The 16,912-nt window shown below is 52.7% G+C and overlaps 1 protein-coding gene across 1 annotated transcript in view; it reads right to left on the minus strand.

Moving 5' to 3' along the window:
* The window catches only part of Myo15a (myosin XVA), a 54,827-nt gene extending 39,903 nt beyond the window's left edge, over positions 1-14,924 (minus strand). Inside the window, exons 1-11 of the mRNA XM_038326982.1 lie at positions 11,358-14,924; positions 9,539-9,621; positions 8,919-8,982; positions 8,371-8,480; positions 8,014-8,088; positions 7,705-7,795; positions 4,575-4,580; positions 4,240-4,343; positions 4,061-4,124; positions 2,541-2,654; positions 1,957-2,118 (exon numbers count right to left, since the gene is read on the minus strand). Of these exons, the coding sequence (XP_038182910.1) occupies positions 1,957-2,118; positions 2,541-2,654; positions 4,061-4,124; positions 4,240-4,343; positions 4,575-4,580; positions 7,705-7,795; positions 8,014-8,088; positions 8,371-8,480; positions 8,919-8,982; positions 9,539-9,621; positions 11,358-14,924 (4,440 nt within the window). The remainder of the gene's footprint in view (positions 1-1,956; positions 2,119-2,540; positions 2,655-4,060; positions 4,125-4,239; positions 4,344-4,574; positions 4,581-7,704; positions 7,796-8,013; positions 8,089-8,370; positions 8,481-8,918; positions 8,983-9,538; positions 9,622-11,357) is intronic.
* Positions 14,925-16,912: the final 1,988 nt, after the last annotated feature.

Genomic DNA, 16,912 nt, shown 5'->3' on the forward strand with positions numbered 1-16,912 from the left:
TGCACATGAGAAGATCTGGAACTCGGGAGGTGGCTCAGTGGATGAAGCACTTGTTGCACACGTGTGAGGACCTGAGTTCAGATGGCAGCACTGAAGGGACTGATCAGTTCCAGGGCTCAGTGGCCAGTCACAAGCTACAGGCTCAGTGACATGGGTATGTGGGGGGGGGACACACATGCGTGCAGGTGCACACAGGGTGGGAGAGAGGATGGAGAGATGCTCGGCAGTTAAGAGAACTTGCTGCTCTTCCAGAGGACCTGAGTTCGGCTGCCAGTAGCACATCAAGCAGCTCCCAGCCGTATGTAACTGCCTCTGAGAGAGACAATACCCTCTTCTGGCCTCTTTGAGCGCTTGCACACACATGACACACACACAGACAGACAGTTTAAAAGACAGGCTTTTTAAATATTTAATTATTTATTATGTATACAATATTCTGTCTGTGTGTATTCCTGCAGGCCATTACAGATGGTTGTGAGCCACCATGTGGTTGCTGGGAATTGAACTCAGGACCTTTGGAAGAATAAGCAATGCTCTTAACCTCTGAGCCATCTCTCCAGCCCCAAAAGACAGACTTCTTGGCACCTGCCTACAGTACCAGAACTTGGAAGGCTGAGGCAAGGAGAACTAAATAGCAAGACCTTGTTTCAGACAAAAAAAAAAACAAAAATCCAAACCTAACAACAACAAAATGCTAAAGTCTAGAATCAGACATCTGGCAATTTTATATACAATAAGTACCTGATTTTCAAATCAGGATAAGGATAATTGCAAAACCATCTGGAAATTAAATAAATTAGATTCTGACCTCATACTTTACTACAATGGATTATTATTTTAAGATTTATTTTTATTTTTTAATTGTATGTATGTGGTGTGTGCACGCACGCGTGCATACATGTTGGTGCAGATACCTACAGAGACCAGAACAAAGGTATCATATCCCAGGGAGATGAAGATACAAATTAGTGTGAACTGCCTGACATGGGTGCTGGGTACCAAACTCAGGTCCGTTACAAGAGCAGTAAATGTTCTTAACTACTTGAGCTATTTTTAAAATGAGCTTTTAAAGTTCATTTTTAAAATTCTTTTGAGCACAGTTTTAAAGTTTTTCGGCCCTGTGTGGTGGTGTATGCCCTTAATCTCAGCACTCACAAAGTAGAGGTGGGCAGATCTCCAAATTTGAGGCCAGTCTGAGCTACAAAGTGAGTTCCAGGACAGCCAGGGCTACACAAAGAAACCCTATCTCTAAAACAACAACAACAAAACCAAAACATTTATTCCTTTGCTGTGTTTTTATGTGTGGGTGCACATACTCTGGCATGCACAGAGGTCAGAGGACAACGCAGGGGCTAGTTCCCTCCTTCCCCAGTGTGAGCCCCAAAGTGCTTTTACCCATGGAGCCATCTTGCCATCTTTTTTTTGAGACAGAGTCTCATGAAGCCCAAGCTACCCTCAAGCTCAATGTGTAGCCTGAGGATGACCTTGAACTTCTGGTCTACCTTCCCCCCTCCACCTACCAGTGTGCAGCACCTCCTGGATTTTATGGGAGGGCATGGATCAAGTTCAGGACTTCTTGTCTACCACACAGCACTGCATCAATCAAGCTACACCCCTAGCCTAGAGAGAGAGGTCATTCTCAAAATGACCCCCCAAAAAATCTACAAAACCTACAATGTATAAGGAAAGATTGATAAACTGCCTAAAAGTAATTTTAAAATGTTCTACATGGCAATACCCCCAAAGAAAAATACCAAATTTATAATAAAATTATAACAGGAAGGATACTTTTCAGCCATCTAAAGATAATTATCTGGCTTTTCTAACGTATATAAAGAATTCTCACATATGAGAAAAGAATATGCCAAGCAGGGGAAAAGGAAATTGTGCGCATTGTGTAACCAGAAAGGAAACTTGCAGGCCTGGGTATGGCCTTGCAGGTTGAGCACCTCTTACCTCATGCTTCTCAAAATAAACATTGCCCAGGTGTAAGATGGAGGCCAGGATGCGGAAGATACTGTCCTGGTCCTCACTGGTGAAGCCGAGCACTTCCATGGCAGCCAGCAGGCGGCGGAAATCATCTGCGTCACTTTTACCAGTGATCTCACAGTTCCCACCCTGGTTGGGGGCAGGGGACGGTCAATGCCCGGTGCTCAAGCTGAGGACCCATCAGGTCCTGCTTTCCAGGAGGTTCTGAGGGGACCCAGGACAGCTCCACAGATCGTGTGAGGAGGCAGCGTTTGTCGCCCCCTCCCCACAGCCAGCATTAATGGAGGATGGACTATAGGCCAGCACCAAGTCAAGCATTCCTCACCCACACCTCTCTAGAGTGGTGCTTTATTGCTCCCATTTCCCAGAAGAGGAAACTGAGTCCCAGAGATGGGGCGCTCAGTACCACCACCTTGGCTACTTCTGTTTTAGGTTCTGAAGAAATGAAAGATCAGATGGGCTCCTCTCTCTACTGAGGCCCGAGGTTCCTGTCCTCACTGCCAGAAGCTGTGGGGTTTTGGGTAGCTGGGTCGCCCTTTGTGCATGCTCACCTGGTTCAGATAGTAGTAGGTCTCAGCCTCCTGCAGGCTGAAGGCCTGCCGCAGTTGGGCTGGGAGGCCGGCCAGCAACTCATAGAAAATATGATAATTTCTCTCGTTTTTGGCCTGCAGGGGAGGCAAGAGGCAAGAGGCAAGGTGGGTACATAAAAGAGTGGTTCCCTCAGTCACTCAGCCAGGCTCAGCTGTGCACATATAAACATGTCCATACACAGGGACCTGCAGGTTGGTTGGCATCTCTGGGGTGAGATCTGAGAACATCTTGGTGTGATGGGGTGCTGGCCTTATTTGGCTTGGAGAAATAGCCCACATTTTTCTCTTATGTAAACCAGCCCTGCACACCTGGAGACATGTATCTCCATGACCCAGATGTGTACACACAGGCCTTCAGATGGTTCACTTGGCCCATTTGGCTGAGGTCTTCTTCTTTTTTAAAAAATATTTATTTGTTTGTTTGTTTGTTTATTATGTATACAATATTCTGTCTGTGTGTCTGCTTGCAGGCCAGAAGAGGGCATCAGATCTCATTACAGATGGTTGTGAGCCACCATGTGGTTGCTGGGAATTGAACTCAGGACCTTTGGAAGAGCAGGCAATGCTCTTAACCGCTGGGCCATCTCTCTAGCCCTGGCTGAGGGCTTCTTAAGCCCCAATCCCATGGGACACCATGGGGACAGATCTCATAGAATTCATCTACTATCTTGAGACATAGTTCCTTAAAAGGTAATATGTTTCAGGGCTGGAGAGACTGCTCAGCAGTTAAGAGAACTGGCTGTCCTTCCAGAGGTCCTGAGTTCAATTCCCAGCAACCACATGGCAGCTCACAACCATCTGTATTGAGATCTGGTGCCCTCTTTTGGCCTGCAGGCATACATGCAGACAGAACACTGTACGCATAATAAGTATTTTTTTTTTAAAGGTAATGTGCCTCACAGATAAGAAGTGAAGCATTTAAGGGTGGGGATGTGAAAGGGTACAAGAAAATGCTCAGAATAAGGTGGCTTTCTGGAGTAAGTGACATGGCAGCCTGACTTGGAGGAAGGATGACTTGGAAGAGGCAAAGCGTTGAGCCACACATGTATCTTTGTATCTGCAGGCTGCTGTTGGTGTAGAAGAAGGGAAGTACATACACACACACACACACACACACACACACACACACAGGCACACACACACAGGCACACACACACACACACACACAGGACCAAGGGACTGCATAGAATAAGGTGGCTTCCTTGAGCAAGGGACATGGCAGCAAGACTTGCAAAGTGTTGGTCCACACATGCATCCTGTGTTCCTGGGGTGGAGAACAGACTGTTGATCTTTTGGGTATGGATGAGTCAACTAGGCTGTTGGGGTAGAAGAAGGGAGGTGACAGATATCAAACACACACACACACACACACACACACACACACACTTCCACATGTATATACATATTTGCTCATGATCCACTACCCCCAGCCTGAGCTGGGCTCTGTGTGTCAATGCCACCCAGGTCTGTGGCCCGCCTACCTGGAACACGATCCTTGACTTCTCCAGCAGGTACTGAGAGGTTATGGCACCAGAGATCACACCCCTAGGGAAGCACAGTCAACTCTTGGGGACTGAGGTGGCCCACTTAGCCTCGGGTGCTGCTGTGGGCCACAAAGGGTTCCACAAGGCCTCTGAGCATCTACCACAGTCATACTCACCCTTCTAGAAAGATTTCCACAAACTTCCCAAAGCGGCTAGAGTTGTCATTCCTGACGGTTTTGGCATTACCAAAGGCCTCCAGGAGAGGTGTTGCCTCCAGGATCTGGACCAGGAAGGCAAGGTTGTGGGAGAGATGGGCACTGGGGTTAGGGCATAACCCAAACATACCAAACAAGGTCCCCGGGAACCCTCCCTTTGGAGGGGTGACCTGAAGCAGTTTCCTTATGGAACCCTAGAGTCTCCTCTCCGTCCCCGAAAGCCCCACCCTCATGCTTGGCTCTACACCCCGAGTTCCCGCTGTAGCACCCATGGTCCATACACACAGTCTGCATACCTTTATCTTCAGGGGTGTTGGTGAAGCCAGAGCAGAAATAAAATGAGAGACGACAAGAGAGGCTCATTAACAAGACCAGCCACCTCTCCCTCCAGGAGGCTGGGAGCCTTAGTCTGTGGAAACACTGGTGGCCTCTTTTAGGTCCCTGTTGCAAGTCCCGTAAGCCTCCATGACCCTAGGTCAAGGGACTGAAGCATGGCTTCAGGATATGGCATGCAGCCAGAGTATTTGCAGCAAGGCTCAGGGAAGCCCCATCTTTTTGTCCACACCCACTTCTGCCATCCCTCTTCCAGGCTCCTCTCTGGCATCCCCTGGCTCTTACCTCTTGGGTTAGAATCAGCACAGTTACCGAGGTGTTCTGTGGGGCTCGTCCCATCCCTGAGGCACCCACCTTACCACAGTCCTGCCTCCCCTCCTCCCATCTGTCCCTCCCGCTTCACCAGGCTCCCCCCATCCAGACCCATCCCCACCTCAGGACATCTGCACCTGCTGATCCTCATTCCTGGAAGAACCTCATGCTTCTCCCTCTTCCTTCATGGAGCCTCCCCAGGCTTCTGTCCCTCAAGGTGCTCAGTGCCTCAACAAATGTATTTTCCTGGCTACTATCTCTGTCCCTATATAAAGTCAGCCCTGTGGGTGAGAAGGTATCCGTCTCCTTGCACACTTGAGTCCCAGTCTCAGTACAGGGCTAACGAATACACAGCAGGCTCTCAAAAATTCTCTCAGTGGATAAAAACAAGGAGTTTAGCAAATCATGAGCAGTCACCCAGGGTGATCATAGCCAACTGTGGCACCCACCTATAAGTACAGACTGTGTGCCAGACATTTTGCCTTGACAATTATTCTGCCTTTTTTTCCCAGCTCTAGGTATAGAATGCAAGACCTCACACATGCCAGGGAAATGCTTTATGCTGAGACATACCCACAGCCTTTCATTTGTTTTTCACTTTGAAACAAAATCTCACTATGTAGCCCAGAAAGGTCTTGGGTGCATGAACCAGCTCTCTCAGCCTCCTCAGTGCCTGAGACAGTGGCGTCTGTACCACCACACCCTAAGTTTTGTTCATGTAAGTATCTAACATCACTGCTGTCTTGCAGACTCAGAAACTGGGATGTAGAGAGGTGCTACAGCATGCCTAGGGGCACTGAGTCCACAAAAGTGGGTCCCTAGAAGTACCTGGTGAACTTACACTAAGTATGCACAGAGCATTGTCCTTGCTTAAACCATGTCCTCAGGAGGAAGTTTTGGGGATATGAAGGGGCCCAGTTCTCCCAGACATGACACCTATAACGTCGTCGGGGTGGTGGCAGTGCTCCTCTGCCCACATTCACACTCAGTCTGGTGCCTGCCGAGCTCCTGATAAGAGCAGCAGAGGGTGGGATTGCCGGCGGCTGCTCAGTAATCAAATTCAGTAGGGCATTGTTCTATACTGTCCCTCAGTTTGGGAGTCCCTGGAAAATCCCAGGGTATGTGTTGCCCCTTCTCTGCTCCTGGTACCCAGCACAAAACAGGAAATAAAGTTAGAAAACCGCGGGGGGGGGGGGGAGGTCCTCATGGCTAGGGTGTATAAACATTTGAGGGAGAAGGGCCCTGCTGTGTGATTGGTTCTAGTACGGATACGTGACCAAAGCTATTGAACGAGACAGACTCCTCTGTAATGAAGGAGCTACCACATCATCATCTTGCTGACCAGGATTCAGCCATACCTTAAACTGACCCTAGACCTGACCCGCCCAGTGTCCCCATGGTGTGTGCCTGACTCAGAATCTCTCAGACCCAGTATGTCACACATCCATCTTCACTTGTCTCCTGCATGTCTCTCACCAAGGAATGTAAATTTATGCCCTGGGGGTCATTTCTCTTCCTAGGCATCAGGTTCTCAATCTGCAAGCGATCACAGACCCCCTTTCAAGGGAGGCCATGAGACTCTCTGAGGGCATTTGGAAGACACCTGGCCCAAGGAGGAATTCATGGAGCCCACTTCTCTGCCCGCCTACCTCAAGGGCTCTCCCAGACACGTAGAAGAAACTGAAAACCTCCTAGAGCAGAGAGGGCAGGAGTCAACCTCCAAGAGGCCCTGCCAAGATGGCCACTAGTTGCAGCATTATAGCCGTTTGCCCGCTGGGAATTCTGAGAGCCCATGGTTCTGGACACTGAGCCTTATCTTCCCTGAGCCCTGGATTCCCATCATCCTTGGGGCAACACCTGATCGGTACCTCTTCTCAGCTATTCCTCTTCATCAGCACTGTCCGTGGTCACTTTTGGTTTAGTCTGGACCATTCAGTCAAGTCCCTGGCTGGCTTTGCCCTGCACCTAAATGCATCCTTGTACACCGAGTGCCACAGTCACGGACACCTGGACCCTCTGATCCAGACTCCACATGGCCATTCTGATGTCCCATGGGCACCCTGGATTGGCTTGCACCTTTGCACAAGATCTTTCCTTGCCCTCCTCACTCTTCTGAGACCTGCCCTGGGGCCTCATTGTGCTTATAGTGATGCTCCCCAGCTCTTTTTCTGCCCTTGCTCCTCCTTTTTCTTTCTCCTCCTCAAAAACTAATACTTACTATTTCCAGCAGACATAATTTACTTAACAGTTACTTATATTTTCCTCTTCTCTACCTCCTGCCTTGGAATGTAACTCCTGCACAGTTGTAAACACTGTCTTAAGATTTTATGTTCTTTGTTGAGCCCAGAAGACAGTAAGGCTTCAGGAAACCTTTACTGAGGGAATGGATGAGCTTCCAAGACTGGTGTCGGGTTGCAGGATTTAGTGTGCTCATGTCTGCTCAGCAAGCCTGAAGTCTGCTATGGCCTCTGCCTCGTGCTATGGCCACACTTGAACCTGTTCAGCATCTGGGTATGAGACTATGGTTGGTCCTGGCCATAACCAGAAAGACACAGTCAAGCTGGAGACACTAGACAGTAAGAATGACTTCCCTGCCTATTCCCTGGAGCCCTGGGGAAGATGGAAGGTTGAGAAGCCCTGCATTGAGCCACCCCTGCTGGCCTATTTGGAATTCAATCTCCCTCCATCAAGGGCACACTCAAGAGCCTGGTATTGCTGGGCTGGGGATCCGAAGCAGACGGCAGACAGGGAGCCACGTGATAGCTTGATAATAGTTCTCACCTGCTGCATGACGTCCCGTCTCTGGTTCATGGCAGCCAAGCAGCGCAGAATCAGCTTCGTGGCCTCAGTCTTTCCAGAACCACTCTCCCCACTGACCGAATACAGGGACAGAGTGTCAGCTCTCCTTTGCCTCTCCACGTCCACTCTAACTCATGAGCCACGTGGTGGCCCAGAGGTACCCAGTGCCCTTCCTGTGGCTCACAGTAGGCTCTCATCTCATTATCTAGAAGTCTGGATGCAAACCCGCTACCCAAGGTGCTTCGATCTGTTCCCCCCCCGACACACACACCTGAGCACAACTTGGCTCACCTGATGATGACACACTGGTTTTGTTTGGCATCAAGCATTTTGGCGAAGGCGAGATTAGCAATTGCAAAGAGGTGTCTGGTGAGACAGGGCACAAGATAGCACTGTCTCCAACAATCAGTTCCCACAGTCCCAAGACTACCAGGGGCTGGGGGATACCAAGCAGCCAGCACTGCCCACCTCTCACCCCCAAATCAGAGCTATAGTGGTGGCCTCTAGAGGAGACCATGCCCTGCCTGGGGAGAGATTGCACTGAGTTGTGGGTCGCCGACTCCCACTGACCCAACTCATGGCTGGAAGGCATCCAGGGGCTCCCCAAGCTCAGAGATGGCAACCCCTCTGCACCCCACAGGTACTCACGGGGGATTCTCTCCTAGGGCACGCCCGCTGTACTGCTGCACCTGCTCTGGCCCGTAAATCGAGAACATTTGGTATGGGTTCACTGACACCAGAATGCTGCCGATATAGGTCTGTTGGTAAACCGGGACCTTAGCACCATGGTTGCCATGGCCACTTGTGGCTCCCTCTTCCTGCTTTGGAGCAAGGAGTCCCTTTCCAATGGGCCACACGTTTGCCTGCCGGGCCTCAGCCTATCCATCCCTCTACGGCCCAAGATGACCCGTGCTCTAGCAGAGTCTGAGACTCCTCACAGGCTGAAGTTACTCATTCACGGTCAGGCCCAGGCTGCAGGCGCTTCTGCCCCATGACAAGGTCAACCTCCACTGTCTAGAGCAGGGAAGCAGGGAGCACATGTACCCTGAAGTCATCAAAACCCTTACAGGTATGCATGACTTTCAGAAGTGGCTCCAGGCCTCCACAGCTCTGGGGTCCCAGGTTCCCTTTCACCCTCTGGCCACCTCCAGTCTAGAATCTAAGCATGTCCTCGGGCTGGCCAGCCCCAGACTTACATAGATGAGGTTTCGTTCAAATCTGGTCTTTAGGTTGGATAGCACAGTGGTCTCTTGGAGGTCTCTGGAAGGACATGAGGTACTGTGAGGGTCCTAGTTCTGGCACAGGCTCCACCACACTTGGCACAGTGTCCTTGTCAGGTAGGTTTGAGATTAAGCCCCTTCTGCCACTGACCAGCTATGAGACTTGGGCAAGATAGTTCATTTTGTTATGCCTCAGTTTCTTCATCTGTCCAATGGGGTGGCAAACATCATACCCACTTGGTGGGACCCTGGCTGAATTGTTCTGGTTGGAGAGCTTTAGGGATTGACAACATCTGCCAGAATTTTCCCAGCAGCTGCCCATACCTATCTTGTGGAAAAGAAACTGAGGCACACGGTGGGGAAATGATAGGTCCATGGCTGCCTAGCTGGTAAATGGTATGGCTGGGATCTGAACCAAGGACCATCTAACTCACAGAGCTCTGACTTGCACACATTTGACTTTTGTGCTACTTCATGACACTATTTGCAAACGGGGAAACTGAGGCTCTGGAGGTGTCCATAGGGGTAGACAGCCCAGCAGTGAGTCCGAGAGCTAAGAATCCAACTAGGACTCCTCCCTCACCCCAGCCACTTACTCCAGCTGTGTCATGTCCTCCACGCCATCTTCCCTGGGCTGCTCACGGGACCACACAGAAGGCAGGTTGCGTATGGAGTGCATCTATGAGAGACGGGGACAACTGGAGGCCTGGGCGGACCCTGGCTTGGATATACCGGGCACCTGCTCCCATGGTCTGAGAGGAACTCAGGCTGAGATCCTGGGGGTCTTCTAGACTCTTTGTCTCGGAGTGCAGTGGCCCCTAAAGACTGTGTACAACCCTTACACACAGGGACGTGAGTCTGTGTGTAAAGTATTTGGGGGGCATGCCTGTGCGGCACAGGTGTCCTGCTCAGGGAGCGACCACACACAGATACATCCACAACCACAAACACAAGTGTTTTGTCCCCTCCCCACCTCTGTCCTCTCAGTGTCCCTACCCTGCTTCCCATAGACCCCCTGTGTTGGCTTGCGTGACAGCTTGATGTCATGACACACGAGCCTCAGGAAAGACAAAGATGGAGGTTGTCCCATGATGGAACCGTCTCCTGCCCAGGGTAAGTGTGGAAATACTGCATGTGGACCTTCTGGAGTGGCGCTGCAGTTCTTGCAGCTCCCGTGCATGTCTGCGGTCTTCCAGCATGCTGTGGCTATGCACAGGCCCATGTGTTTGATTGAGGTACACTCTCATAGAGGTATTCTCAGCATCCACTTGGAATGCACCTATGGGCAGCAGCTAGGGTCCTCGACCTTGAGGATCTTGAGAGTGGGATGTCAGCTTGGGACTGAAGGATCTCCACAGTGCCCATTCATATGTACACATGTATGCACACACTCAAAGGGTGGGCTGAGAGCCCACATCTCCATGGACGCCATGTCTGCTCAGACTTGGCACACACCACCTCTCCTTGCTTGTCCCTGGTATTCACTCATCCACATTCAGGCACGTGGACCTGCAAGGTTCTGTGTCACTGCGAGTATCCACATATGCAACCTTGACCCTTTCCCATCCCAGCTGCACCCTCCCTAGGCAAGGAAAGCGGATACGGGAGGGCCTGCATGCTGCTGGCCCTCACTCTGCTGTTAAGTAGGGCGCTGCAAGTATCAACCCTCCCGCCCTGGCCTCCAGCCCACCCATCTGCTCACGTGCTTGCCAGCGGTCACAGACCCTGAATAATTCAACCACTCACGTATTCCAGAGTGAGGAGGGCCCAGGCATCCTTGCCCCTCACCCCTGGGCACCCTGTGCCCCGCTCCCGCAATGCTGCAGCCCACACAGCCCGGGGCACCCGTCGTCGGGGCCAGGGTCCCCCTAGCAGCCAGGCTGCCCCGGTGGCCATGGCTAGGCCAGCTTGCTGCCTGCCTGTGGGCACGGTCTGCAGAGGTGAAGAAGTACCGCCTATCACTTCTTGCCCCACCCTTCCTGGGTGTCCCAAGGGAGGCTTGAGTGATCACCTACCTCCTCCAAGGGCCACCTAGCATCCAGATCACCTTCCACCATGTATGTGGCAGCCAGTCATGAACTGGGGCTCCCTGAGACAGGCTGCCTGCCTATACCCCACAGACTCCTGGCTTCTGGGACACAGTTTCCCTACTCTGCAATGGGACAATCAGAAAGTAGAATCCTGTGCCTCTACTGTCATCTAGTCCTTTCACCCAGGACCTGCCTATGCTGGGCACTCCTTTGTCCAACCCCCAGATGCCCTGCAAGGTCCAGGCAGTTCTCCCCACCTTCAGAAGGGAGACACAGGTCCATTAGACAGTCACTTGACAGCGCTGCCCATAACTCCACAGGTTACCTCCCGTCCTGGTTCCTAGCCAGAACTCCCAATCCCACCCTCTGACTTGTGCCTCCATACCTTGTTCTGCCAGCTTTGGGGGCCAGTCTTTTTCCAGGGGCCACTGTGAGACAGGAAGTCACCTCTATGGCCCAGAAGGTGGGATTGAAAAGAGTGGGTTTGAACTCGTGGCCAGGGACAGTGAGCATCTGTTGGTGACCAGAGGTGGGACCAGCGTAGGCTACAGGCTTTGGGTGCTGGGCCATGCTCTGGGTCTTGGTCTGGATGCTCTGGAGGCTGCAGGGGAGCAGACCCTTTTCGCTGGAAGGAGTTCAGCCCTCGCACTTGAGGCATGACGATGGCGAACCGCCCAGGCTCAGCCTGGGGCTTCTCACCTGCTTTGAGCAAGGGCCCTGGGGCTCTGGTGGGGGCCAAGGGAGCAGGGGTTCTGGACAACGTCTTCCAGCGGCGCCATAATGGCCACGTAGCCCTTGCCTGCTTATGTGTGACCAGTGGGTATGAGAGGCTAAAGCATAAATCCTTCCTCTCTGAGCAAACATTTTTCATGGGAGGTGTTGGGTTCAGGGTCTCAGGCTCAGCTGGTGGCTGAGGATCCACTGGGGTGATGGCTTCTTCGGGATTCTCTAAGATTGGGCTGGCTGACTCCGTGAGTTGCCCAGGCCCTGGATCATGGTGTTGGCTCAGGAAGATACCAGTTAAATTGGAAGCTTGGTTCTCAGGCTGTGGTTCACATGCAGGGCTCATGTGCTCATGCAAGGTTTCCGGCACGGGAGAAGCCCTGGAAAAGCCTCTAAGACTGCCTACACCTTCTGGCCATGGAGAAGGTGGGCGCTGTGTAGAAGGCATGTCTACATCCCAGCTGGGGGCCAATGGAGGCACTGTCCATGGTGTCTCTGAGTCTTCTGGTTCATGCTGGTTATCTTGGTGCGCCAAAGACCCTGTGGCCCAAGGTACAGCACTGGGTGGCGGGTGGTAGGGTCTATGTACCCATGGCTTCACAGCTCGGGTAGGTGGCTCGCTGAGGCGCCGCCAGGTCCGTGGAAGGCGTGAGGGCAGGTTGAGGGATCGGTGCCGGGGACCGTGGTTCATGAGTGGGGGAGGTGAGGGTGGTCGGGGAGAACCTAAGACTGGTGAGCAGGGTGGGCGTAGGCGCCCAGAAGCTCGGTGCAGCGAGAAGTTCTCCCGAAGTGACTGTGGCCTTCTTGGAGGGGGTGGGAAGGGTGGCTGGAAGGGGCCCCTTCGGAGGGATAATTGAGGAGACAAGGGCCCCAAAGGTGAGTGGTAGCCCTGGCCTGGCAGGCTCCTCAAAGAGGGTTGGGGTGAGGGCAAATTGGGCCTTCTCCTTGACCCTATAAGGGAAGACCTGGGGAAGCCAAAAGCTGCCCCTCGACTGCGGGAAGCTCGGAAAGAGGGCCGGGGTACAGGAAAGGCCAGAAGGTCAGGAGCACCCTCTGGGCTTAAAGGAGGGGGCTCAGCAAAGCCCCACCAGTTTGCCTGGGGTGTAAAGGGCACATGAGCTGGGGCAGCCCAGGGTGGTGGATGCTGGCGGAGGGAGCCATAGGGTGAGCTGTAGGGTGAAGCTAGCCTTGGAGGCCTAGACAGGGTTGGAGAGAAGGGTGGAGCTGGTGGGGGACCAGGGCTCGGAGATGGCCCAGGCACTGGAGGAGAGATGAGGGCACTCCAATGAGTGAGGTTCCGTGGTGTGGGCCTAGGTGAGGGTGGGCCGTGGGAGTTGTTGTTGTTTCGAGCTTGTGGCTGACTCCGTCTCAGTACAATGGGCGTGTTGGGCCGATCAGGGTCCATGCCTGCCAGCTTGTAGCCGAAGCGTTTGTAGGCTGCCTCTTTGACTGCGGGCCGCCCCCCTCGGGCCTTCTGGCTGCTCCTGAGCCGTGGGATGGGCTTCTTTTCTGATAGTGTCTTTTTGAGGAACCGTGCCAGTGAGGTGGCCGGGCGTGGTGTTGGTTGGCCAAACTCAGGGGCAAAGCCTAGGCCTTGGCGGGCACGGAAGGCTGACAGGGCACGCTGCAGGTTTCGCTGGCGAGGCGTGAGGAAGCTCCAGTAAGGGTGGGTGTAGGGCATCGTGGGCACTGGAGGCATCTCCTCCTCTTCTTCCTCCCCCTCTGCATCCCCTAAAGGCAAAGGGATGTCTAGAGAGGGTGGCAGGGGCACCTCTAGCTTCTCCTTCCCAAACAGCTTCACTTGAGGGCGGGGGAAGAGGCGGAACTTCCGGATGAGTGACAGCTTGGATCTGGCAGGCTTATCCATTCCTTGTTGCTCAAAAAACGCGGAGCTGGGAAGGCGGAAGGAGGTTCTCTGCCGTTCTCCACCCACTTCTTCAGGCTCCTCCAGCTCTGCAATGTCATCCATAGGGTGGGCATATGGGTTGTGGGGCGACAATATGGGTGGTGGCACCCAGGGGTACATAAGAGCTGGCTCTTCTGGATATACATAGGGCGCCCCAGGGGGGTAGATGGCCTCAGCCCCACCACCATAGACTCCTTCAGCATAGGGAACCCCATAGGGATCAAAGTAGGGTATGTCATAAGGCGTGTCATATGGAAAGTCACAGGGTGGATACATCATGTGGGGAGGCGCATAGGGATCCAGGTAGTAGCTGTACGGGTAACAGCCATCTTCAAAGCTGTCATGGTAGCTGTAAGGAGATGAATACCCTGATGGGGGTGCATATGGGGGCTCAAAATCATCGTAGCCATAGCCATAGCCATAGCCGGGGTAGAGAGTGTCACCATAGTAGTCAGGATGATAGTAGTTGTACTGATCTCCCGGTGGGTACCCGTAGTCGTCATAGGGTGGCCAGGCTGGGCTATACGCCCCGAACCCAGACAGATAAGGCTCCTGTTCCTCGTAGTGGTGTAGCGACTGCTGGTCGTAGTAGTCGTCGCCCTCACGGTGGTAGTCATAATATTCACCCAGGTCCTGGAAGCCCTCGAGCCCATACAATGACTTGCGGGAGCCTGCGTGCCGGAATGGGGCTTCGTCCTCAAAGGGCAGGAAGCCCACAGGCTCCCCGGAGGAGTAGATGCTGTGGCTGCGGGGGAACCTGCGGAGCCGGCCTCCATGCCGCAGGATCTCAGCACCCGACGGGAAGGGCAGCTTACGCGAGCCCACTCGAGAGCTTGAGCGCTGGAGCCAGGCGTCCAGTGTGGCCTGCTCACTGCCTGACTCCTCTGCCTTCTTGAGGAGGAACTTCTTGGTCAGCCAATTAATAGCTGTGGATGCCTTGCTGAGCGACTGAGCACGAGGCTTCAGACGGCCATAGCCGCGCCGTCCGGGGAAGCGGATCACCATGAACGAGGGCTTCTTTCCCTTCATCGCTCGCTTCTTCTTGCCCACACGCATCTGTGTCATGAGCTTGGATGTGGACTTCAGTACAGTACGGGCCTTCTTCTTGCGTTTGGTCTTTTGAGGGCCAGTGTGGAGGCCCCAGAAGAAGGCTGATGCACTCCGGAACTGACCCTTTTTGGAGATCTTGGGTGTGCGGTCTCGGAAGCCCATGAACAGCCGAGATGTGCCCTTCAGGCTCCGTTTGGGTTTCTCCGGCTCTGGGGCCTTCTTGCCCTTCTTTCCTTTCTTAGCTTTCTTCTCTTCATCTTCCTCTTTCGCCATGATGGTTGCTGTGTCTGATGGGCTTGGGGTAGGTGTCACAAGTTCAGGAACTTGGCGGCACTGCTTGGAGACCAGCTAGGTCTTGCTTGTGACTGGACCTGAGTCTCCTCAGCGTCTGAACAGCTGGGACTGGCTGGGTAGCATGGAGAGGGAGGATCCATAATTCATCCTCTAGACTAGCCTTGGGTTTCACCTTTGAGAGGTGGTGGAAAGTGCCCGGGTGTTGTTTTCTAGTGGGGGTAGACTGGGAGGCCTGTACTGGGGCCTGGCTTTACAGTCACCATGGCAACAACTTGCTGACTCTGTCCAAACCCTTGTGTGTCCAGCTGGCTAAGCTCCAAAGAGAATGGCCATTTAACAGAGGGGGACATAATCTCCAGAGGGGACATCATTTGCTCTAGAGCCCCTGCATGGGCTCAAAGTGGAGAGAGGTCTCCTGAGGCCAGGATAGGATACTCACAACCCACCACATCACCTTGGAGGGGAACTGGAAGTGAGAGGCAGGTGTCCAGGGCTGTGGCCAGTGTAACCGGAGCTGGCCAACTCCGGGGAGCTGAATAATGCATCACGGAGGGGGGTGGCGGGGAGGGCCTCGTTGCAGCCTCATAAAGCAGAGTGTGGGAAGCATCTCTGCAGGGCATGGGGAGGGGCAGGGCACTGAGGAACAAAAATGAAGCATGGCCCAGCTCTCCAACACTGCCATTGACTATGTAGCCTCAGGAAAGCCCCTTGCCCTCTCTGGTGTGACTCCCTTTTCTGTAGAATGTGAGTGACAGGCTATGCCTGCTTCTGTCACCAGGAAGAAGTAAAGACTAACGGAACTGTTGGGTGGTTTAAGAGATCCATGCTATCGGTGACGTGGATCAGGAGGCTCATTCCTGCCCTGGATCTGATCCACAGGGATTCACAAAGTCTGAAGGAGGAGGAAGAAGAGGACGAGGAAGACATGGAGGGTGAATATCGGGTAGCTAGTTAGACTCAGCAGGCTTGGGGACTGTGAGAATGGAATCCCCCACACACCAGTTTTGAACCCTATGTCCTATTTCCCTGAGTCATTTTTAGGAGGTACAATATCACAATTGACCTTATTAGAATCTAAAACGCTATGTAAACGGAGGGGGGAGGCGTCACAACTCCCCTTCCTAGGAGTTAAAGCACTGTATGATAGTCAGCCTTTGTTGAGGCCCATTGAGGGAAAGCTATTTCTCCCTGACAAAACATGACTGGTGCCGGGCATGGCGGTGGGTCCCTCTATGTATCCTGGCTGTCCTGGAACTCTTATGTAGACCAGACTGGCCTTGAACTCACTGCAATCCTCCTGCCTCTGGCTGCTGAGTGCTGGGATGAAATATTTCCTTACTTTTGAGACAAACCTTCTAGCCTAGACTTTGAATTCCCTATGCAGCCCTGAACTCATGATTCTTTTGCATCCACTTCCAGCTAAGTTACATTTCCAGTGCCCAGATTTAAATTATTTATTTATTTATTGACTTAGTTTCTTTGAGGCAAGCCCTCTCTATGTAGACAAGGGTAGCCTCAAACACAAAGATCCACCCACCTCCTCAATGCTGGAATTAAAGGTGTGTGCCAGCATGCCTTGCCCAAAATTTTCTTTTTAAAAAAAATTGACTGTTAGGGAGTTGAAGAGATGGCTCAGAAGTTAAGAGCATTTGTTACTCTTGCAGAGGACCCCAGGTTCTCAGCACCCACAAGGCCACTCACAATCATCCTTAACCGACCTCCTCCTGACCACAGTGGGCACCCGGGTCTCACGTGGTATACACATACATGCAGGCAAAATAACCACCCACATAAAATAAAATAGCATTCTTTATGATCAAAAGAGTTATATCTGCAGCCTGCGTACAGTCTGGTTCCTTGAGAGACTGTCATTGTGTATAAAGTCCTGAGCTGTGACCCTGTCACTGCATAGAATCAGGGATGGTAAATGGGTAGTCTCAGTGAGATGTGGCAGGAGAGCAGAGAGG

Source organism: Arvicola amphibius, chromosome 4, assembly GCF_903992535.2.
Source record: "Arvicola amphibius chromosome 4, mArvAmp1.2, whole genome shotgun sequence".
Lineage (NCBI taxonomy): Eukaryota > Metazoa > Chordata > Mammalia > Rodentia > Cricetidae > Arvicola > Arvicola amphibius.